At 48.8% G+C, this 25,560-nt stretch overlaps 1 protein-coding gene across 3 annotated transcripts in view; it reads right to left on the bottom strand.

Moving 5' to 3' along the window:
- The window catches only part of bap1 (BRCA1 associated deubiquitinase 1), a 166,887-nt gene that overhangs the window by 13,369 nt on the left and 127,958 nt on the right, over window positions 1–25,560 (bottom strand). For all 3 annotated transcript variants that reach the window (XM_072472086.1, XM_072472087.1, XM_072472088.1), the window contains exons 8-11: window positions 21,644–21,722; window positions 20,666–20,789; window positions 19,033–19,180; window positions 17,354–17,541 (exon numbers count right to left, since the gene is read on the bottom strand). In XM_072472086.1, the coding sequence (XP_072328187.1) occupies window positions 17,354–17,541; window positions 19,033–19,180; window positions 20,666–20,789; window positions 21,644–21,722 (539 nt within the window). The remainder of the gene's footprint in view (window positions 1–17,353; window positions 17,542–19,032; window positions 19,181–20,665; window positions 20,790–21,643; window positions 21,723–25,560) is intronic.

Here is a 25,560-nt window from a genome sequence, read left to right as displayed (position 1 = left end):
GGACCCAGAAAATTGGACCATGTCGGGTAGAGTCCCGACTGCACCAGTAGCATTGTCTGCACTAATTCCTGAACCACAAGGGTATCATAATTTATATCCAGTCGCTGCTCCCCAGATTCAAATCATGCCAGCCTCTCCAGCCCCTTCGGTTGATAGCTTGGGTCCTATTCCAGCATCTTCACCGTTTGTTAGAGAATGGGAGCTCTGTTCAACAAGCCCAGTTAGCTCTAGGGCCCCGATCTCGGACAATGAGAGAGGGGCCTGATCCTATCCAGAAACAATCACGCAAACCACCTAGATCCCTTCATACCGATATGGTAGGACAGAAAAGTATGAGAACAAAGAAAGAGGATGAGAATGGTTCTGAGGAGCTGGAGCTCCCCCTAGTGGAAGGGAAGGACGTCAAAGTCTTTGAAGAGCCAGAGGAATCCGCTAGAGCGCCTCCTAGTGAGACTCGGAGACAGTTGCCGATTAGGAAAATACCAAACCCTGATGCTGTAACAGCGGCCGCCCAGCCCACGATAGACGTTTATTTCCCATGGAGACCCAGTGAGATGATGGCTATTCTGGCTGCAATCCCAGACAGGAAGAAATCTCCTGCTGCTTTCGTGGATTATCTGAGAACTACCATCTCAGTTTATCAAGCTGATTCAAGGGACCTCTGGGCCCTAGTCCAGCAGGTTTTAACCCCAGCAGAGTACCGCAATCATCTTAATCACTTGAATTATGCTAGCCACGCCGCACTTCTGCAAGCCCATGCTTTGGACGATGATAGACGGGAACACATCCTGAATGCGTTGAATGTCACATTTCAAAAGCCCATAAACATTTCTGCTATCTTAGACCTCAAACCTAAAAAGACTGAAGAGCCAGAGGAATTTCTGGAACGTTTTAATGAAATCTACCGTGGGCAGTCAGGCGACTTGCCGTACCAAAATGGTCAGAATTCCCCTCAATATTGTGCTATGTTAATGCATTGCCAACCACCTTCCGTGGTTACTGCCGTGAAATGTAATAACATGAATTGGACAGAGAACGACCCTTCTCAGATGGCCAGGGCAGTCAGATTGTATTGGAAGGAGGGTGTAGGCCAGGAAGGAGGCTCAGTTACAAAGATTAAGACTGGGTATGTAATGAAAAAGGATGATCTGAGACCCCAACCAGCGGCAGATACGGTGGCTTACCAGCTGGAACCCCAATATTGTGACCTTGGGTGGGTGGATCAATACGGGGGAGGATATCAAACCCACCCAAATGGACCCTCAACTCCTCTTTATGGCCCACTGTATGCACCAACAGCTTCACAACTGCTGCCCCCTCTGAGGGGCCATTGGTCTACTGGGAAAAGAGGACGAGGCAGATATAGAGGGAACAATGCATGTTTTAATTGCGGCCGTGCAGATCACTGGCAACAGGAATGCCCCTTTAAAAGACAGACAGCAGAAGGAGACTGCCCGACCCAAAGGAGGGGGTACCCACCAAGGGGAGGACAGACGAGGTACACTGACTTCTCCCAGGCAAACCCTTTCACAACCCAGGATTGACTAGCTAATTTAGTTATAAGGACTCTCCAATCGGACAGGGAACCTATTATTTCTCTGCAGATAGGAGATCAACACTGCCCATTTGTAATCGACACTGGAGCAGCCATGTCTTCGGTGCAATCAGAACTTCGACTACCACTACCCGACCACACCCAGCATTTGTCGGGGTTCCAAGGACAGGTGTGTGAGTATCCTATTTCTGAACCTGTGACAGTCACTTACGAGAATAAGTCTGCGGATCATCAGTTTGTGGTGACTACTGGATTGGACTGTAACTTGTTGGCCTGAGATTTACTGTGTATCTTCCAGCTACAGCTAGAGTGCGGAGACGAAGGGGTAACGGTTCAATCATGGAGGATGAGACAACAATGCTATATTTCTATCACTCCCCAGTGGTGGACGTTAGACATTGAACATTCACTGCACCACGTTACCCTGGCCTATGACAGAACCGGACAAAACAGGGAGCTGGAGGACAAATACCGGCCGTTAATTGGGACCGAATGGCAGTCAAAGTTACAGCCACAGTCACGGGAAAAGAAAGTACAGACGATTTTATTACAATACCACCACATTTATGGCCACAGTCAGCTTCTGTGGGCCCTCATATTACACGTCAGGTCCACGACCAGTACCATGCCAAGGATCTGGGGCCTCTGGTAAGGAGGGCAGTGGATCATTCAGATCCAACAGAGTACCCACTTTAAGTCACGCCAGACGGCACTTCCATATAATATTTTGAGGTCCCTGAAACGATTAACACTCAACTTTAGCCAACCCACAGCTCTGGAAGAATAGGGGATTCCTTATCTCGGCCGGCACGGAAATATCCCACCGGGGTTTAGTTAATGACCTACTGCAGGCCCTCCTTATGCCCGCGCAGATTTCCGAACGCGGACAGCCGCGCAAATTCAGCATGTGATGGTGCCTAAAATGTTAAGTCAGACTAAACGATCTGCTATAAATAGGTCTGCTTCTGACAAGCCAATGCCAACCATCCAAGATGTCATAAGGTTACAGGAGGACGCTCCTGAGAGTGATAAACAAATGTGAACAGTTAGGTTGTACATATGATTCTGTTTCCTCTTTATGGACCACGCCAGCACATCAGACTTGTATGTCTGATGTACTGGCTTTTTGGGTCATCGAATGTGTACACTTTGCAACTCATTGTGGGGCTCGGGGGACGAGTGATTTGTTGCTGGACACTTGGTGGCACCCTAAAATGCAGGGGTTGGCCCAAAGTATCAGTAATCGGTGTTTGATTTGGCAGCAATATAACACCGGCAAAGGTATCCCTTATGGTATGGGGCAAATCACGTTGCCCAATGGTCCCTTTGAGACGCTCCAAATGGATTACATTGAGTTAGAAAGGTGTCAAGGTGTCAATGTTATAAATATATTTTGGTCATTGTGGATGTGTTCAGCAGATGGGTCGAGGCGTATCCGACTACCGATAATAAAGCTGCTACTGTGGTTAAAGTTCTGATGCGGGAAATCATTCCCCGGTACGGTATACCAGCTCAGTTAAGTTCTGATAACGGGCCTCATTTTATTGGACAGATTAACAAGTAGTTCAGCTCTCAGTTGGGCATACGCCACCAGTTACACTGTACGTACATACCGCAGGCGGCCGGGTTGGTTGAGAGACACAATCAGACCCTCAAAACTAAATTGGCTAAATTAAGAGCAGACACGGGACTGACATGGCTTAAGTTGCTCCCCGTTGCCCTCTTCCAGCTGCGGGTTACACCTGCGGGACCGGCCCGGCTCTCTCCTGCCGAGATCCTTAATGGCAGGCCCCTTAGAACTCCCTGGAGCCTGCATGTTCCCAGACTGGTTCAGTTTCACCATATGACTGAAGAAATGACCACCTATGTTCTAGCCCTCACTAAGGTCCTCAAGGAGCTCCATGGCCAGGTTCGCGCGGCTCACCCGCCTCCGCCCCCATTACCTAGCTCACTTCAGTGCAGCCCGGTAGTTATGTCATGGTCAAAAATTGGACTTGGAAAGGGTCGGAGCCACGATGGGAGGGGCCCTTCCAAGTTCTCCTTACCACCCCCACTGCAGTTAAAGTGGAGGGGCGGAGTGCTTGGGTCCACTTCTACCACTGTAAAAAGGTCGGTTACTAATCTGCCTCCCTTCCCCAGCGCTGTTTTACAGGTGTAAAGCATGATGAGGTGGCTGCGCACCGCCTGTGTAATCTTCGGCCTCGCCTCGCTTGGAGTGACCCCAACCAAACTACAAGGACATTATGTTTATGCAGAGGTGATGTTCTTCGCTGCCCATATATACAAGGACATGGTATCGACTCATGGAAGGTCATCAGGTTAACGGACAATGCAGGACTCATGAAGCAATTGCACCAGTCCCGGCGATGGGAAGGGAACATTACATGGACATTGCCTTGTTTTTGGAGTACATGTAAATTTGATTTTGGATGTGTTAAGATTGGTGCCATAAAGATAAAATCAGACCGTCAGGAGAGGGTAGGAAGAGGTTGTGAGAGAGAGGGGGACTAGAGAGAGGACGGGGCGTGTAAGGAGGGGAGTACAACTAGAACGTAGGTTATCAGGAGATACACTAAATTCATTTAGGACCCAGACTGAGGAAAACCCGGGTAGTATGAATCTCTTCTACCAGATTTACCACCACTTGTATGGCCAGGGTCGGGTTGTCTGCTACCCGAATACCGCATCGGTGTCTAGGCTATTTTCTGTTTCACCGCTTTGGGGCACTCCCCAAACGGTGGTTCATTGTCAGCGTTCCGAGCCACCGCCCGAGCAAGTCACTCTTCCTTACAATCCGGGTCCAGCACCACCGGCTATTTGCCTTCCCCTTCCTCGGGATAATTCCCACTCACAGTATGATAGGCTGTAACGGTGGAGGGCGTACATACCTAGCCACTTCACTCCCAATAGAGATTCCCGGTCGTACGAGAATTGTTTCAGCAGTGACGGGTACGGCTGTTTGCTGGTAGAGGTAGAAACGAATATAACATTCTGTTCCCCACCTGTACGGGCAGGAGGTGTCATATTACTCAGGCGTCTGGCCAATGCATTTATTACAACACCACCTGCGTTCCATTGAACGCCGGCCTCCAGCTCCTTTGTGGCTGGGCGAATGTCTCTCATATCACTGTTGGGACTAGGGCTTTCCGCATTGCTGGGAGGCCCGAATGGGTGTTCCAAAGCTGGATAAACTGGGCTACTGGGGGATCCCTACGCAACCGATATACTGATTGTGATGCTAGCCTGTACACGGAGCAAGGATACTACTTTTTTTTTTAATGGCACAGCGACCAATGTTTTGCCACCCCCATTTCCCCGCCAAATTGCTATCGGGACTCTAGTCCCTACCACAGTCCCCTGCCCCTCTGCGTGGATACTGCACAATCAGTTAGCACGCCGGGCAGTCTCAGCTGAATTCTGCGAGAACTGGAAAAAGCCCTCAGGTTCTCGCACCCAACCGGGGCCACTCAGCCGGGTGGGGAATTCGGAGCGTCTTGACACTGGGAGGTGTGGGGGGTTCCTTGGCGGTCAGCGATAGGAATTATTTTATTTGTGGCCTTACCATCCTGGAAAACGAAACCTTGGGAGCCCTCGGGGCAATAACCAAGGAATTGTCTCAGCTGCGGTTGTTTGCAATGCAGAACCGATATGCTCTTGACTATCTTCTGGCCCATGAGGATGGGGTATGCGCCATAGTGCAGGGTAAGTGTATCATGGGAGTTCAAGACCTAACCGCTAACATCAAGAAATTTATGGATCGCATACGGGATCACCTGGACGGAATGCAGGACCCTGGCTCTTGGGGTAACTGGGGATTTGGAGGTTGGAAGGACTGGTTGATAAATATGGCCATGTATTTAGCAGTGGCACTCGGCTGCATCTTCATGGGCCTGGCCATCCTTAAATGCGTGATGGGTAGAATGCGGGGTGCACTGGAACAGATAGACGCCCCTAGAATCTTGGCTATTAGGATCCACGAGGGTGCAGCGGATGAAGGGGGGCTGCAACAGGAATTGGAAATGCAGCGACAAATCTTTTAGATGAGGGGCCGTAGCTACGGATTGAATAGATAGGTTATCATGAAATGATAAAAGGAGGGAATGACGAATGTGATATAAAATAGTAAGTTTAAATATTAGTTACAGTAATGTAGATAGAGCCCAGTTTAATTCTAGTGAGTTCACAAAGGACAAAGGATTTCAGCAAGCATGGCAAGGAAGGGGGAGTGGTGTCTGGTAGAGGAGGGGAAAAGGATGCTGGGTAACAAGAGGCCCAGGGTTAAGGAATGAGAAGTGAGCCAATTAGGATGTATGGCCAGGTCAGGAGGGCTATAGGATGACCTATGGGAATCTGTATGTGAAACGTGATGCCATTTGAATGTATTTGCAGAGATCCCTTTGTCTCGGACCTCATTCGTTTCCAAGGGGTCCAGGAGACTGGTTCTGTGTCCCTGAGAAGCGAGTCAGACTTGCAAGTTGGTAAAAAAATAAATAATACTATGCCTACAAATCCATCTCGAGTTTTATTGAGGCCAGACTGACGGGTAAAGAATTCAACTTTTGTCAGCATGATCTGAAATCACAATTGCCGTATACTCCAACTAACAGCGCGTTCCCCACCATTAAAAAATCAATCCTCGAGAACACCTTGTGCACCGGGGACAAAAACGAATGTGTAAAAACTTCCACGGGTTAACCCCTCCCATCTCCCTCATAAGCCCAGCCAATGCCTTTGCCCCCCACCCCCTCACCGACTGGGTCAGCAAGCGCGGCTGGGACCTGTCCACCCTCAGTTCCAGCACTGTGTTCCAATCCCCCCCAAAATCAATTCATGGGTATCCTGATTCAGAATGGCAGCCAGCATTTGCTTCATGAGCCCCGCACCATCCTAATTGGGGGCTTACCAACGCCTAATATGTGCTTACCAACACCACCAACCTCCACTCCAGCGCACCTGTTACAATCACGTACCTACCCCCTGATCCGCCACCACCATCTCCATCTGAAACTTCATCGACTTGCCCACCAAATCTGCCACCCCCCGGGCCCTGCTATCAAACCCCAAATGAAACACCTGGCTCAACCAGCCCTTCCTGAGCCTCATCTGGTCCTTCACCCTCAGATCGGTCTCTTGCAGCATCACCACATCACCTTTCAAACCCTTCCAAGCGAAGGAAACTTTCGCCCTCTTCACCGTTCCCCCCAACCCTTTCACGTGCCACATCACCATTCTGACTGGGGGCCTCTCACCCCCCCCCCCCCCTTCTATCCACCATCACCACTACCCCAGGCCCTGCCCATCTGGCAGGACCCGCTCCCTCCTTTAGTCACCGTCAACCCCCACTCCCCTTTCCCAGAATGCCCCCCAACCACGTCCTCATGAAAACACCTCACCCGGTATCGATCCCTTCCCCCCACTATTTACACCTCCCAGGTCCGTCAAAACCTGTCCAACCAGACTCCATCGATTGCGGCTCCTCCCCCCACCACACTCCAGTTTGCTAGCCCGGTGATCCCTGCCAGAGCCTCGTCCTCCTCCCAAACACACCCTCAGCAACCTGGCACCCCCATGCCCAAGACCCTCCAACCGCCCCCACCCCACACTCCCACCAAAGGCAAACTTCACCCCCCCAGCCATACAGAGTGGGGAGAATACATCCACCGAATAAAAGAAAAAACACCAAAAAAGAATAAACACATAAAAAAACAAGTGGAAAAAAATCAAAGAACAAAGTTCCCAGTCCACACGGTCCAAGTCCAAATCCCAAACTCATCTGAGTCCCAGTCCTTCCACCTTCACGAACACCTCCGCCATGTCAAAATAGAAGTCCTTTGAATTGTGAATCACTCTCAGCTCCAGGTAGACCATCCCAAACCTCACACCGCTGCTGTACAACAGCACCTTCATCCGACCAAAGGCCACCTGCCTTCGAGCCAACTCCACCGTCCACCCCAACGCCTTCCCACTTCACTTCTTGCTTATGCTTTCCCCAATTCAAAACCTTCTCCTTGGCCTGGTAGCGGTGGAAGCAGAGTATGACAACCCTCGCTGGTTCACTCGTTTTAGGCTTCAGCCGGAGTGACCGATGGGCCTTGTCCAACTCATAAAGGGAGGTCTCTTCCCCCTCCCCAATCAGCTTGGCGAAGATGTTCGTGAAGTACTCGGTCAGCCTTTGGCTTTCCACCCCTCGGGCAAGCCCACTATCCACAAATTCTGCCTCCTCATTCACTTCTCCAGGTCCTCCACTTTGACTCTTCGTCCTTTATTGACCTCCGCAACTCCTCTCTCATCAAGGTGAACTGTGCTGTGACAATGCCTCCTCCATCCCCTTCATCTTCTCTCTATGCTCCCACACCTCCATTGACATCTTCGTTAAGTGTCTGCTCCACCCACTATTTGAACAAGGTCATCATTTCCCTCCGAAACACCTCTAAATACTTGGTGAACATCCTTTCAAACTCCCCCGATACCATCTCAGTCAGAGTTCCAACCAACACCCGCCATCGATTCTCCTGTTGGACTCACAACAGCACTCGCCAGCGGACTTTCACTTGCCCCCTTCCTTCTCTGACCTTTCTTCTGGAACTTCGACATTCCACCATTTGCTCAGAACTTAACACACCAGCTCATCCAAAACGTACCCCTGAGACCGGGCATAAAGATCTGAAAATCAAAGATTCTCGCAGGAGCCACCCATCGTGCGACCTCCACCTACGTGCCGCACCGGAAGCCCCCATCTAGCTCTGTCTTAAAGAAACTCAGTGACTTGGCCTCCATGGCTTTCTGCGGCAATGAATGCCACAAATTCACCATCCTCTGCTGAAAGAATTCTTCCTCTTCTCAGTTCTAAAGGATCGCCCCTTCAGTCTGAGGCTGTGCCCTTGGGTTCAAGTCTCTCCTACTAGTGGAAACATCTTCTCCACATCCACTCTATCCAGACCTCGCAGCATCCTTTACGTTTCAATGAGATCCCTCCTCATCCTTCTAATGTCCATCGAGTATAGACCTAGAGTCCTCAACCACTCCTCATACGACAAGCTGTTCATTCCTGGAATCATTCTTGTGAACATCCTCTGGACCCTCTCCAAGGCCAGCACATCCTTCCTTAGATATGGGGCCCAAAGCTGCTCACAATATTCCAAATGGGGTCAGACCAGAGCCTTAAACAGCCTCAGATGTACATCCTTGCTCTTGTATTCTGGCTCTCTCGACATGAATGCTAACATTGCATTTGCCTTCCTAACTGTCAACTGAACCTGCACGTTAACCTGAAGAGTATCCTGAACTAGAAATCCTAGGTCCCTTTGTGCTTCAGATTTCTGAAACCTTTCCCCATTTAGAAAATAGTCTATGCCTCTACTCTTCCTCCCAAAGTGCATAAACTCACACTTCCATTGTATTTCATCTTGCCCACTCTTCTACATGGTGCACACTGCTGCCGCTGTGTGTTGGTAATGAAGGGAATGAATGTTGAAGGTGGTGGATGGGGTGCCAACCAAGCAGATCCCTTTGTTCTGGATGGTGTTAAGCTTCTTGAATGTTTTTGGAAATGTACTCATCCAGGCAAATGGAGGAGTGTTCCATCACACTCCTAACCTGTGCCTTGTAGATGATCGACAGGCCTTGTTTGGGAAGTCAGGAGCAGAATTACTTTCCGCAGAGTTCCCAGCTTCTGACCTGGGAGAAATAAATATGAACTAAATGGTATAATTGTAAAGTGAGTGCAGGAACAGAGAGACCTGGAAATGTACGTATATAGATCATGAAGGTGACAGGCAGAACAAGTTGAGATGGCTGTTCCAAGCATATGGGATCCATGGCTTTGTAGAGTCAGAAACTAAACAAAAGAAGGATCTATGCCAAAGCGTTATAAAACGTTGGTTCAGCCTCAGCTGGAGTACTGCGTTAATTCTGGCCATCACACTTTGGGAAGGATATCAAGGCCTTGGGGAAGATGTAGAAAAGACTTAGCAGAAAAGGTCCAGGGATGAGGGACTTTGGTTATGTGAAGAAGCTAGGGTTGATCTCCTTACAGCACCAAAGATTAAGTGGAGAGTAGATAGAAGGGTTCAAAATCATGAATGGTTTTGATAAGAGTCAATAAGGAGAAACGTTTTGGCAGAGGACCTTGGACATCTCAGCAGGAAGATGTTACCCCTGACAATGATACACTCCCTCTGCTCTGCATGGGGGCGTCACTCTAGATTATATACTCAAGTCTCTGGAGTGAGGTGTGAAGCTGTAATCTTCAGAGTACAACACAATGTGCCATAGTGGGTGGCATGGTGGCACAATGGTTAACACTTCTGCCTCACAGCTCCAGGGTCCTGGGTTCAATTCCGGCCTTGGGTGACTGAGTGGAGTTTGCACATTCTCCCCGTGTCTGTGTGGGTTTCCTCCGGGTGCTCTGGTTTCCTCCCACAATCCAAAGATGTGTAGGTGAGGTGGATTGGCCTTGCTAAATTGCTCCTTAGTGTCCAAAAGATTATGTGGGGTTGCTGGATTATGGGGATAGAGTGGAGGCGTGGGCTTAAGTAGGGTGCTCTTTCCAAGAGCTGGTGCAGACTCGATGGGCCAAATGGCCTCCTTCTACACTTTAAATTCTATGATTCTTAAAGAGCTGTGACAGCATGGCTGGGTAATTCTAGATCCAGAGATTGCTCTGGAAAAATACACAACTCCTATTTGGAAACAGACCATTTATTTCAACAAACTGGGAAATGTAAACTTACGAATTTGCATTTTTAGTTTTAGTAGTAACTTGGTAAGGACAGCTAACCCTCAACCCAGCCCCAATAGGTGATCCATTCTTTTTGTTGAAAATATGTTTATTAAGAATTTTTAACAGAATTTTCAACCATATAACCCCCCCCCCGTAACAAAAAAGAAGAAAAAACTTGCATATCAAGACATAAACATGGCAAATCAATATGATACAGGGCTTTGTACATTGGATTCTTCCCGTACATACCAGTTTTCCGGATCGTTTATGTATTTTCTTGCTCAGATGCCCCCCCCCCAAAGAACCCCCCTTCCCTCTCCCTCCCTCTTCCCCACCCCCCAGAAAAAGATATCTCCCCCCCCCCCTCTGGGTTGCTGCTGCTGTCGACCGGACTCCATCTAACGCTCCGCGAGATGGTCTAGGAACGGTTGCCACCGCCTGGAGAACCCCTGCACAGACCCTCTCAAGGCAAACTTTATCCTTTCCAACTTGAGAAACCCTGCCATATCATTTATCCAGGCTTCCACACTGGGGGGCTTTGCATCCTTCCACACTAACAAGATCCTTTGCCGGGCTACCAGGGACGCAAAGGCCAGAATGCCGGCCTCTTTCTCCTCCTGCACTCCCGGCTCGTCCGCTACTCCAAATAGTACTATCCCCCAACTTGGCTTGACCTGGACTTTCACCACCTTAGATACTGTTTTGCAACTCCCCTCCAGAACCCATCCAGTGCCGGGCATGACCAAAACATATGGACATGGTTCGCCGGGCTTCCTGAGCACCTCCCACATCTGTCCTCCATCCCAAAGAATCTACTCAGCCTCGCCCCCGTCATATGCGCTCTGTGAACCACCTTAAATTGTATCAGGCTAAGCCTGGCACATGAGGAAGAGGAATTAACCCTACTTAGGGCATCAGCCCATAGACCCTCCTCAATCTCCTCCCCCAGCTCCTCTTCCCATTTACCCTTCAGCTCCTCTACCAAAGCCTCCCCCTCTTCTTTCATCTCCTGGTATATCGCCGACACCTTGCCCTCTCCGACCCATACGCCCAAAATCACCCTGTCTTGAATCCCCTGTGCTGAGAGCAGCGGGAATTCCCTCACTTGCATGTACCTGAAGGCATTTCCCGGGGGTAGTCCAAATTTCTCCTCCAGCGCCCCTAAGCTCGCAAAAGTCCCATCGATGAACAAGTCCCCCATTCTTCTAATCCCTGCCCGATGCCAGCTCTGAAACCCCCCGTCCATCCTTCCTGGGACAAACCGATGGTTATCTCTGATCGGGGACCACACCGAGGCTCCCATCGCACCCCTGTGTCGTCTCCACTGCCCCCAGATCTTTAGCGTTGCCGCCACCAACGGACTCGTGGTGTACCTTGCCGGCGAGAGCTGCAGCGGTGCCGTCACCAGCGCCCCCAGGCTTGTTCCTTTGCAGGACGCCATCTCCAATCTCTTCCATGCCGCCCCCTCTCCCTCCATCACCCACTTACGGATCATCGCCACATTGGCTGCCCAGTAGTAGCCACCCAGATTCGGCAATGCCAGCCCTCCTCTATCGCTACTACGCTCCAGGAAACCCCTCCTTACCCTCGGGGTCTTGCTCGCCCACACAAATCCCATAATGCTCCTGCTTACCCTCTTAAAGAAGGCCTTGGTAATCACAATTGGGAGGCATTGGAATACAAAAAGAAACCTCGGGAGGACCACCATTTTAATCGACTGTACCCTACCCGCTAGCGAGAGTGGTAACATATCCCACCTTTTAAAGTCCTCCTCCATCTGCTCCACCAGCCGCGTCAAATTAAGTTTGTGCAGTGCCCCCCAGCTCCTAGCTACCTGGATCCCCAAGTATCGAAAGCTCCTTTCCGCCCTCCTCAACGGTAGGTCGTCTATCCCTCTTCCCTGATCCCCCGGATGCACCACAAAGAGCTCATTCTTTCCCACATTGAGCTTATAGCCCGAGAAGTCCCCAAACTCCCTTAGAATCTGCATGACCTCAACCATCCCCTCCATTGGATCCGCCACATACAGCAAAGGTCGTCTGCGTACAGCGACACTCGATGCTCCTCTCCCCCTCGGACCACCCCCCTCCATTTCCCTGACTCCCTTAACGCCATGGCCAAAGGTTCAATTGCTAATGCAAACAGCAGGGGGGACAGGGGGCACCCCTGCCTCGTCCCTCGGTACAGCCGGAAATACTCCGACCTCCGCCGGTTCGTGACCACACTCGCCACCGGGGCTTTATACAGGAGCTTAACCCAACTAATAAATCCTCCCCCGAACCCAAACCTCTTCAACATTTCCCAGAGATACTCCCACTCTACTCGGTCAAAGGCCTTCTCCGCGTCCATAGCTGCCACTATCTCCGCCTCTCCCTCCACCGATGGCATCATAATCACATTCAGCAGCCTTCGCACATTGGTATTTAGCTGCCTGCCCTTTACAAACCCCGTCTGGTCCTCGTGAATCACCCCCGGGACACAGTCCTCAATCCTCGTAGCTAACACTTTTGCCAGCAACTTAGCATCTACGTTGAGGAGCGAGATCGGCCTACACGACCCACATTGCAGTGGGTCCTTATCCCGCTTCAGGATCAAAGAGATCGTCGCCTCCGATATTGTCGGGGGCAGGGTCCCCCCCCCTCCCTTGCCTCATTGAAAGTCCTTACCAGCAACGGGGCTAACAGGTCTACATACTTTCTATAGAACTCCACCGGGAACCCATCCGGTCCCGGGGCCTTCCCTGCCTGCATGCTCCCCAGTCCTGTAACCAACTCCTCTACCCCAATTGGCGCCCCCAAACCAGCCACCTCCTGCTCCTCCACCCTCGGGAACCTCAGTTGGTCCAAAAATCGTCGCATCCCCTCTTTTCCCCCTGGGGGCTGGGACCTATATAGCTCCTCGTAGAAGGCCTTGAATGCCTCATTCACTTTCACCGCACTCCGCACCGTAGTTCCCCTTCCATCCTTGATTCCACCTATTTCCCTCTCTGCCATCCTCTCACGGTGTTGATGTGCCAGCATCCGGCTCGCCTTCTCCCCATATTCATACAAAGCCCCCTGTGCCTTCCTCCACTGTGTCTCTGCCTTTCCTGTGGTCAACAGGTCGAATTCCGTCTGGAGACTTTGCCTCTCCCTGAGTAGTCCCTAATCAGGGGCCTCTGCATATCTCCTGTCCACTCTTAAAATCTCCCCCACTAACCTCTCCCTTTCCCTGCCCTCTCTCTTCTCCCTATGAGCCCTGATGGAGATTAACTCTCCCCTGACCACCGCCTTCAGCGCTTCCCATGCTATTCCCACCTGCACCTCCCTGTTGTCGTTGGCCTCCAGATACCTTTCGATGCACCCCCGCACCCTCCCACACACTTCCTCGTCTGCCAACAGTCCCACATCCAACCGCCACAGCGGGCGTTGGTCCCTCTCCTCCCCCAGCTCTAATTCCACCCAGTGTGGGGCGTGGTCCGAAACGGCTATGGCCGAATACTCCGTTCCCTCCACTTTCGAGATCAATGCCCTGCCCAGAACAAAAAAATCTATCCGGGAGTAGGCCTTGTGTACATGGGAGAAAAAAGAAAATTCCCTGGCCAAAGGCCTGGCAAATCTCCACAGGTCTACTCCCCCCATCTGGTCCATAAACCCCGAGCACCTTGGCGGCAGCCGGCCTCTTTCCAGTCCTGGATCTGGAGCGATCCAGTGCTGGGTCCAGCACCGTGTTGAAGTCCCCCCCCATTATCAAACTTCCTACCTCCAAGTCCAGAATGCGCCCCAACATACAAACAAAGAACAAAGAACAAAGAAATGTACAGCACAGGAACAGGCCCTTCGGCCCTCCAAGCCCGTGCCGACCATGCTGCCCGACTAAACTACAATCTTCTACACTTCCTGGGTCCGTATCCTTCTATTCCCATCCTATTCATATATTTGTCAAGATGCCCCTTAAATGTCCCTATCGTCCCTGCTTCCACTACCTCCTCCGGTAGCGAGTTCCAGGCACCCACTACCCTCTGCGTAAAAAACTTGCCTCGTACATCTACTCTAAACCTTGCCCCTCTCACCTTAAACCTATGCCCCCTAGTAATTGACCCCTCTACCCTGGGGAAAAGCCTCTGACTATCCACTCTGTCTATGCCCCTCATAATTTTGTATACCTCTATCAGGTCTCCCCTCAACCTCCTTCGTTCCAGTGAGAACAAACCGAGTTTATTCAATCACTCCTCATAGCTAATGCCCTCCATACCAGGCAACATTCTGGTAAATCTCTTCTGCACCCTCTCTAAAGCCTCCACATCCTTCTGGTAGTGTGGCGACCAGAATTGAACACTATACTCCAAGTGTGGCCTAACTAAGGTTCTATACAGCTGCAACATGACTTGCCAATTCTTATACTCAATGCCCCGGCCAATGAAGGCAAGCATGCCGTATGCCTTCTTGACTACCTTCTCCACCTGTGTTGCCAACTGTGTTGCATGATACGTTTCATGAATCCAGCATCGTCCAAGTTCGGGGCGTATACATTTACCAATACCACCCCCGTCCCCTGCAAACTACCATCACCATCACGTACTGGCCTCCGTTATCCACCACTATGTTCTTGGCCTCAAACGACACCCGCTTCCCCACCAGTATTGCCACTCCTCTATTCTTCGCATCCAGACCAGAATGGAACACCTGTCCTACCCATCCCTTTCTTAACCTGACCTGATCTGCCACCTTCAGATGTGTCTCCTGAAGCATGACCACGTCTGCCTTCAGTCCCTAGAAGTGCGTGAACACTCGGGCCCTCTTAATCGGCCCATTTAGGCCTCTCACATTCCATGTGATCAGCCGGATTGGGGGGCGTGAGAAAAAGCCCGCGCTTTCCTAAGCCAGCCCCGCCCCCCGTGGCGCAGCTCCTGTTGCGGCCTTATCCTAATTCCCCCATCCCCGAGTCTCACCTCCCTCCAGCACCGACGCCCACATTCCTCACTGTCCCCCCCATCAAAAACTCTTCCCCCATCCCCATCCATCGTCCCACCCGTGAAACATTCTTTACCCATATTTACAACCCTGTATACAGTCAACATCTCCCCCACTACCACAGCCCCTCAGTTCGAGTCCAATTTTTCCGTTTGGATAAAGGTCCACGCCTCTTCTGGCGTTTTGAAATAGTGGTGTCGGTCCTGGTACGTGACCCACAGTGGCTGCAGCATTCCGAATCTCACCCTTTTTTTATGCAGCATCGCCTTGGCCCGATTGAAGCCAGCTCTCATTTTTGCCACCTCCGCGCTCCAGTCCTGATATACTCGGATCACCGCATTCTCCCATCTACTGCTCCGCTCCTTCTTGGCCCATCTCAGGACACTCTCTCTGTCCGCGAAATGATGGAACCTCGCCACTACCGCCCTTGGCGGCTCACCAGCCTTCGGTCTCCTCACCAGGACCCGGTGAGCCCCTTCTAGCTCCAGGGGGCTCGGAGAGGCCTCTGCACCCATCAGCGAATGGAGCATCGTGCTCACATACGCCCCAGCATCAGCCCCCTCCACTCCTTCGGGGAGACCCAGAATCCGGAGATTCTTCCTCCGCGACCTGTTCTCCAGGACTTCGAATCTCTCGGCCCACCGCTTGTGCAGCGCCTCGTGCGCCTCCATCTTCACCGCCAGGCCCAAGATCTCGTCCTCGTTCTCATTAGTTTTTTCCTTCACCTCTCGGAGCTCTACCGCCTGGGCCTTCTGGGTCGCCAACAGCATTGGCGCCAGCACCTCCTTTTTAAGCTCCTCCACGCAGCGCCTGAGAAACTCCTGCTGGTCCGGCCCCCATGCTGCTCGATCTCCGCCCTCCGCCATCTTGTTTTCTCCCCCTCGTTTCTGCTGCTGCTCCAAAGCTTCTTTTTTTGTCCCTCCACTTCTAGCCCCCTCCATACACGATGGAAGGGGGACCTTACTTCACCTTCCCACACGGGATTCGATCAAAAAAATCTCTGTTGGGGCTCCTCCGGAGAGCCCAAAGGTCTGTTCTAGCGGGAGCTGCCGAAATGTGCGGCGATGTCCCAATAGGTGATCCATAACTATCCAACTATAATATCAACCATCAAAGAGTCTGCATTTTGGATCATAGAATTTACAGTGCAGAAGGAGGCCATTCGACCTATCGAGTCTGCACTGGCTCTTGGAAAGAGCACACTACCCAAGCCTACACCTCCACCCTATCCCCATAACCCAGTAACCCCACCCAACACTAAGGGCAATTTTGGACACTAAGGGCAATTTAGCATGGCCAATCCACACACACACGGGGGGAACGTGCAGACTCCGCACAGACAGTGACCTAAGCCAGGAATCGAACCTGGGACTCTGGAGCTGTGAAGTAATTGTGCTAACCAGTGTTACTGTGCCGCCCAATTTGGTCTGGTTCCAAGGTCAAATCCTGGCCTGAATCCAGAACGCACTGATGAGATAACAGTGATATATGCTTGTGCTGTATCCACCTACTTGTATTAATCTACTGTGTGTGGAGTTTGTACGTTCTCCACCTGTCTGCGTGAGTTTCCTCCAAGTGCTCCGGTTTCCTCCCACAGTCCAAAGGTGCTAAATTGCCCCATCGTGTCCAGGGATGTGCAGGTTAAGTTACAGGAATGCAATGATAGGGCAAGATGGGGAAGATGGACATGGGTGGAGTGCTCATTTGGTCGGTGCAGACTCGATGGGCCAAATGGCACTGTTGGGATTCTACGATACTTCTGAATGAGCATAAAGCCAATAATCTCAGTCACGAAAAGTAAAGTGTATATAATGTTTAAATGCTGCACCGATGGGGTTGTTCCCTGCTTAGCTTGGTGTTATGGCACAGTGATTAATGCATTGTAGGGGCCATTGCTCTTCATTCAACTGTGCTGCAACAATCCTGGGAGCACCCAATTCTGATGCTGTGTGAAACACGTTCCATCCCATGCACACATATCTCGCGGGTTGAACACGACAAAATTTACTTTGTAAAACATATTTGCAAGTCTGTAAATGGAATAATCCACTGACAAAATCTGGATTTTGCTCAATAAAATTAGTTCAATTTGCCCAGTCTCAGGAGAGGAAGTGATGTGACTACCTGCATTGGCGATTTGGCATAGTTGTGGTTATCAAGGAAAGCTGGAAGGCGTTGTTGGATGACAGGACTGGGAGCAGACGTGGGTCCATTTGTACTGGACACAACATTTTTGTTTGGAGGTTTTGGTTTGCTTGATGGGCTGGACGTACAAACTGGTTGTGTTTGAGGCATGGCGGCTTCAATGGATCCTGGAAAAAAATGCAGTCATGTTATGCAATGATCCCTGTGCTAAATGGGCAATTTTTCAATATGCCCATTATTTCAATAATTATACGATAGGAAATAGGTCAAGACAAGCCTGGCTTCCTACAAGTGTACAGTAGGCATTGGCCTGAGAAATCCTGTGTACAAGGACCATGGGCACTAGCTCAACGTACAAGGCCTGTGAATAAAACAGTCGAATGATTAAGTGTGGAACATGGGGACAGAGTATTCTTTTCGTGGAGAACTGTTGGCCTCCAAGTTGTTCACTTGAGATGCCCTAGACACTGATTAGCAGTGCCAGGGACCCAAATTCAATTCCAGCCTTGAGTGACTGTGTGGAGATTGCACTTTCTCCCCGTGTCTGCGTGAGTTTCCTCTGAATGCTCAGGTTTCCTCCTGCTGTCTAAAGACATGCAGGTTAGGTGGATTGGCTATGCTAAAATTGCCCCTAAGTGTCAGAAGATGTGCAGGTTAAGCAGGATTATGGGGATAGGGCAGAGGAGTGGACCTAGATAGTGCGCTCTTTCAGAGGGTCAGCACAGACTCGAAGGGGCGATTGGCTTCTTTTTGCACTGTTGGAATTCTATGGATTCTATGGTTCTAAGCAGATGTGAATTCCTGCAAAATGCAAAGGAACAAAATTTGGGAGAATTTTAAGAGGGACTCAATGCTTGGATCCAGGCCCTCTCTGGACAATAAAGGCGTCAAATGGCTAGATGGTGAACTTAAGGCTAAGGAGATGGTAAATTCGGCAAATAAAATGAATGATCAGTTAATTTGTTTTGGTGATATTGGTCGACGGAAGATTGCTGGCTGGAGACTCATCGCTGCTCTTTGAATTGCGAAAGGGGAACTTTTACATCCAGAGAAAGGGGAATGCAGTTTAGCATTTTCAGTCAAAGATGGCAACTCCACCATACTCCCTCAGCACTGGAATGTCAATTCAGATTCTGTGCTCAAGTCCCTGAGCCTTTGGCTGAGAGATGGTAGAGCTAAAAGTCAGGATGGGTGCAAACACAAAACAGAAAACGCAGCAAGACCAGGAGAGAGACTGGCAGTAACACCCATATACATAAGTGCAAACAGCAATATCTGCATTACATGTGTCACGGTATAAGTATTACTACTAATGACAACCCGAAAATTTTGAAATGTTCCTACAGATATGTGTAGGGAAGAGTTTTTAAAAATAAATTTAGAGTACCCAATTATTTTTTTCCCAATTAAAGGACAAATCCATCTACTATGCACATCTTTTTGTGTTGTGGGGGTGAAACCCACGCAGACACACGGAGAATGTGCAAACTCCACGCGCATAGTGACCCGGGGCTGGGATAGAACCTGGATCCTCGGCACCGTGAGGCAGCAGTGCTAACACTGTGCCATTGTGCTGCCCCCCCTTGTGTAGGGAAGAGTTGGTGACTAAATGAATATACCATTCAGTGGTGTGTTCTGCACGGTGATTTACCACTTACCACTCTGCAGATTATCCTGTACAGGGTATGCCTTGTTGTTCTCCGGTTCAGGTGCAGGTTTGTTCAGAGCTTGCTTTGCCTCCTCCATGGCTTGAGCTTCCTGTGGCTTCTGCGTCTGGATCAACTCTGGTTGAGTGACACGGATCAGCTAAAAGAAGAAAGTAGAAGGTCCGGTTCAAAGAGTTACTGCGATAGAATACATCCTAGAGCTTGTGCAGGAGGCAGAAATTCGACCCAGGCAGAAACACGGCTTATGGATTGAAATGAAAATAAATCTGGGCTACCTGAAGGAAAGAAATCTATAATGAGTACACACATACAGTATGAAGGTCTCCTTTAAAGCAGGAAGGGCTACTCATTACACTAGCCCATGTTAAGTGTGGAACTTGTAAGCTTCCTCTGCAGCTCTCAATCTAATCCTATTGGTCAAGTACAGTTATTGGGAGTCCTATAACCTGGATGAGGAAATTAAATCTATTGCCCAGTAAGACTCTAATCTACCTGGTACAAAGCTGTGTAAAACAATAAAAATCTAAAAGACAGATTTAAACTTCCCGATTCTCCATGACAACATGCGTACCATGTTTCTAAAGAAGCAATCGTTTATTGCAATGAACTTGCATTTACACAGTGCCTCATTATCTCTTGACAGATATCCCAAAGGCCTCTATAACCAATCAGTTTTGAAGTGCAGTCAATGTTATGCAAAAAATATAGAAGCCCACTAGTGCACAGCAAGATCCAACAAACTGCAAGTGAATGAACGATATTGATTGAAGGAAGAATGTTAGTCAAGACACTGGAAGAAGCCAAGGTTCTTTTTCGAACAATGCCACTTGCTTTTTCACATCCACCTGAGGAGACAAGACAGTTCCTCAGCTTAATGTCTCAGCTGAAATGCGGCTGTCCTTCCTTGGGGGGGGCCGAAGTGGCAGTGTGCCTCGAGTCACAGTGGAGCTTGAATGGTAAAGTAGTAAGTCCCACCAGAGAGCAGCAGCAGAAATCTCCTGAACATACCTGTACTGGTTATTGGCCCCAGAATCTGAAGAAGGCACAAGGTGGATGCTGAAAGACTAAAATTACTGATTTCCATGGATATTAGGTTGGTGGTGCTGTGCAATGTTTGCAGAATTTAATATCACCCTTTCCTTCCCTATGAACCATAAGACCATAATAGACTGGTCCATCCAGCATGGCCCACATAGTTGTTACCTTATGGATCACAATGTATACACTCGTTACCCCTCCAAAACTAGGTGATCATCTGGGAGAGGCGAGAAAACTAAATACGCCCAGGTCAATTCTGGGAGAACAAATTTTGGGAAACTCCTTTCTGACCCTCCAGGTGATTGAACCAAGTGCAGGAGATCACTTTGGTGCTGATAATTCCTTGCAGTAAAATGTGAACTCTATTCCAGCCAGAAAGATGACCCTCCCCCTCCCAAAGAAACTCAGTGAATCAGCATTCACCGCACAATCACAGCCTGTTCCGCAGGTCTACTTTGAGAGAAGAGTCACCTCCTTACACCTAATCTAGGTCTGGTCTTGTATACATCGTGTGACTGCCATCCCACTTAATCAATGTAACTGGAACAAACTTGTCAGTTCATGATCTGATTCTCTCATACAATACCTGTTGTAGGGCCTCCAGCACTGTCTGCCGATTCATTTTCAGAAGGCTCAATTTTGTCTCGTATTTCATCCTCCGATCCGGCACCACTGCCATCAGGTTGAAACGGATGTCGTGGTAAGGTTCTCTGGGAAAAAACAAAATTACATTGGCAACAATAAATAATGAAGTAATGCACTCCAGTTAAGGTTTGAACTCAAGCTCGCAGTGGACACAGATTTGCAACTACTGCCCGTCAAAGGCTAGAGAAGAGGAATAGCCACTGCCGACACGTTGTGAAAAAATTGAAGGCTTTGAAGGCTGTTGTCTTACTGAGACCATTAAAAGCAGGAAGATTAGAGGTGGCATCCTTGGTCAGTGCTGAGTTAGTTGGCACACAAAAGCCAGAATTTGTGCTTTTCCTCTTAACCGATGAAGAAAGGTATGGTATGGAGTGCTACTGGACCAGTAACCCCGAGACCAGAGTTAATAATTTTGAGTTCAAATCCATAATTGTAATTCAGTTTTTTTTAAAAAGCTATCAGTAAAACTGACCATTAAGATGTCTATTTTCACAACTAGTGCATTAATATCCTTTGAGGAGATAACTAGTGTCTAAATATTTATTTAATACACTCAGCTAGTGAGCTACCAATTGTATGGCCAAAGTGTCAACATTAAAAAAAAGTGATGACAAATGAGTCAGGGGTATTTATAATAACATCCCCTGAATAAAAATATGTATAATAGTATAGGTTGGGCGGCACGGTGGGTCAGTGGTTAGCACTGCTGCCTACGGTGCTGCTGAGGACCTGGGTTCGATCCCGGCCTCGGGTCACTGTCTGTGTGGAGTTTGCACATTTTTCCTATGTGTGTGGGTTTCACCCCCACAACCCAAAAGATGTGTAGGTTAGGTGGATTGGCCACGCTATAAATTGGCCGTTAATTGAAAAAAAATTGGGTATTCTAAATTTATTTTTTAAAAATAGTGTAGATCATTACCCAGCTGTAGCTAGTCCTATTCGCTCCATTATAACTCTCCGTGCTTTGTCTGTCCACTCTTCATCCTCACCCCAAGGCCCTGGAAATAGAAGACAGCTTCATCCTTAGAACAACACCAGCAGACTACCATAAAATCTACATCAGGAGGCTGAAACAATACAAGATCAAATGTTGTTTTGATAAAATAATTCTTGTTCCATTGTGCAGGGCGGGATAACTCTTGAGATGTAATGACTAGGTGATCATTGGACTGTGGGACTAGGTGATCTTTTGGACTGTGGGAGGAAACCAGAGCACCTGGAGGAAACCCACGCAGACACGGGGAGAAAGTGCAAACTCCACACAGTCACCCAAGGTCGGAATCGAACCTGGGCCCCTGGCGTTGTGAGGCAGCAGTGCTAACCACTGTGCCACCCTGCTGCTCAATGGAATGCAGAAAGCATTCAGGAAATGGGAAAGGGAAGGTACATTAAAAGATGTTATTTGTCAAATGCCAAACAAGAGTTAAAACTAGTACGATGGCGAGGTAGTTAGCAGACTTCCTGCCACAAGATGTTACAGAATACTGGCTAAAAATAATAGAGGGATTCAGATCCTACTAAAAATTCATGACAATCTGGAGGTGACAGACTGAATATTTGGATCTCAGATTCCACCAATGAACTAGTTAAGCTTTGTGGACTAATACTGACTTTATTACAGTCCGAGCCAATGCATGAGAAAAATATGATCCACGTCACCCCTGTGCTATCCTACCTAAAATATTCATGGTACCTTATTTAACAAATGGACCATCTTACAATTGGATTACATACTTAACAAACTTATTGTATTAAAGTTTGTATGAATATTGTGCATGCACAACTTTCAGTTCCAACTAACCCCTATTTTTAAAAGAGAGGTCTGAAAGTGGGTTTAACTGTGTTGAATGAGATACCGCCTCTCTTCCAATAAGAGTTTATACAATAATAGGACTCTGTGCATTTGTTTAAGTGTACTCGGAAAAGCGGGGGTTTGTGATGTGGTGGGTAGTATCCCTCCCTCTGAGTCAGAGCCTCTGGGTTCAAGTCCCACTTCAGGGCTTGATGGTCTTGGAAAGTGTGTTCATAATATGGCCAAACAGGTCATTTACCAGCCTGTAAATCCTTCCAGTGCGCCTAATGGCAGTGGGCAAGAGTGGGAGTGTTTCCTGGTCAGCTGCACTGCAGAAGGCAACAGCAAAGCACTGCAGGACTTTGCCAAGCATAATCATGGACCAATCCAATGGAAGTCCATGGCCACCAACGTCCTCTCAGTGGCATGGTACCTGAAGGAGTATGAAGTGTACTGGGATAATCTATAATCAAGATATCCCTGGAAGTGTGTTTTCTCATTGACTGTGGTGTGCTTTCCACATCATTGAAAGTTTGCAGATTGCACAAAGTTCTGTAGCATAGTAAGTTGTGTAACTGTGAACAGGAAGTTACAATGGAACAGTGATAAATTGAGTGGGAAAAACAGTGACAGAAGGAGTTTAATGTAGGGAAGTGTGAAGTAACCCACTTTAAATTCTAGAGTTTTAAAGGGGAGTTGTATTGGCCTCAAAACATTAACTGTCTCACCACAGAGGCTGCCAGACCTGCTGGGATTTTGCAGTATGTGTTTTTATTTCAGAATTCCAGTGTTGTATTTTTGTTTCATTAAGAATTTTTCTTAATAGTGGGAGACCAGAATCTATCCAGGAAAACAGATCACTAAAAGTTAGTAAGCAGGCTAATGGAATGCTAGTCTTTATCTCAAGAAGATTGGAATATAAAAGTTCAGGATCAATACTTTAGTTGACCAAAGCCTTGGTCAGATCCTATCTAAAGTACATTGTCAGTTCTGGACATCTTGGGTGGAATCTCCATCGGCTGATGCCGGAATCGGGATATGCGATTTGGCGGAGAATCGGTTTTGACGCCAAATTCGCAGCGGGCACCGGGTTCTCGCTAAGTCGTAATTCTCCGGTGCCTTGACAGCGGCGTCAATGCGTTCCACTCCGCACGTACAGTAAACACCGTTGGCATATCATTCACGAGCCGGATCAGGTATTTGCTGGGGTCTCTGCAATTCTCCACCTCCACCAGGGTTAATTCCCGATGGCGAGGTTCACTTGTGCTTTTAAAAATCGTGAAACAGGCACCGTTGCTGCTGAGGGAGAGAGAGGGAGTACGGAAGTGTCCAACATTGTCATAGTTTGCTGACAGTCGTACCTCTGGCCAAGGACCTTCTGCCAGGGTCGGGGGGTGCCAGTAGGTGGGTTGTGTGGTCGGGGTGGATGGGCACAGAACACCTTTGCCATGCCCTGCAAGGCAGCCATGCAGTTGCGCACGTCGCTGATTGCCCCGTGAACTTAGGGACACAGGTCATATGCCCCCCCCCCCACAGGCACTCCCCTAGGTGCCCTCTGCCCCCCCGCTGATCCATCAGCGGGATGGGCGCGCTCCAGCACAACCAATCCATCTTGTTGACTGGGATGGTGTATGTGGGGAGTGATGTGTATATGTGGCTGCAGCTTGTCAACTTCCCGAGTGGCATTCACGGAACTGGCGAATCAAACACCGTTTCTCATTGGAATCGATTGTGTTCCACGTGGCGCTGGTGCTAGCCCCTTAACAGTAGCAGAATCGGCCCAGATGCGGCACCAGTTTTGCTGTTGTGGAAGTCCATGAATTCTGCCCCGGTGTCAACCCTCAGGAATGGAGAATTTCACCCCATATCTCAGCAATATGCTGGTCTTGGAGGGTGAATTGTGCAAATTCATCAGAATGCCACTGGAACCTAGATGGTTAAATTATGAGAACAGGTTGCACAAACCTTTTTCCTTGAATTGAGAAGGTTGAGGGGTGACATAATTGAGGTATTTAAAATGATAAAGAATTTGATTGTTAGATACAGGAATGCTATTTCCTCTGGTGGGGGAACACCGAACGAGAGGCCGACTCTTAAAACTAGAGCTAGACAATGAGGACTGAAATCACAAAAAGTTAGTGGAAATCTGGAACTTTCTGCCAAAAAGCTGAGATTCAAGGCTGCACTCAACATTAGGGATATGAAGACTAATATATTCCTGATGGATGAGAAATGGACTTGAGGTACAGATCAGCCATGGTCTAAAAGAACAGAACAAACTCGAGGGCTTTGTTTTATTGTTATGATGTGAGCATTGCAGGCAAGGCCAGTATTTGTTTCCTATTCCCAATTGCCGCTGACAAGGTAGCTGAATGGACTGTTCCTGTTCCAAGCTGTTCTTCTGCGTACAGATTTCTTACAGATTTCCTTGGTTGCTGCTCCCACCAACTACATGACAGATTTGTTCCTCCTCAATGTTTTTATTATTTTCCTCTTGTAGGACGAATCCCGCAACCATGTACTGGTCCTCATGTGAGTCTAAACAGGGAGTGATGATGGATTATTCAACCAGAAGGTTGGGAAAATCAGAGCCAAGCCCTATTGTACCCTCTGATGTCAGCATTTGCACTTCCAGCAGGGAACATGGATAGCTATCGGGAGTGGGAACTTTGGCTATTTATCCTTTCATTAACCAGAGAGCAACAAGGCCGGTCGAGTACTCTGACCACCACTTTCTCTGAAATCCAATCACTCAACAGGATGTACCTAATAGATCAGTTCCATGGTGAGTGCTACTTAACAATTGCTGCACTGTGGGAAATAATGTTGGGATGGCATGAGGTGTTATAATATAATCCTATCTGCTGTTACTGTGGACAGGAATTTTAAGATGACTCTTAACTCCGGCGCTTATGGCAAATATTCAGAACTCACACACAACAGCACCAATGTTAAAGCACAGAGAAGTCCACAATTCACTCAGTAGACACAAAGGATAAAATATATCTGAAACCAGGAGGTCTTGAAAGGTGAAACTGCATAAA

Source organism: Scyliorhinus torazame, chromosome 13, assembly GCF_047496885.1.
Source record: "Scyliorhinus torazame isolate Kashiwa2021f chromosome 13, sScyTor2.1, whole genome shotgun sequence".
In the NCBI taxonomy this organism is placed as follows: Eukaryota; Metazoa; Chordata; class Chondrichthyes; order Carcharhiniformes; family Scyliorhinidae; genus Scyliorhinus; species Scyliorhinus torazame.
Note: the sequence above shows the minus strand (reverse complement) of the source record. Positions and strands in the feature narration are given on the sequence as shown.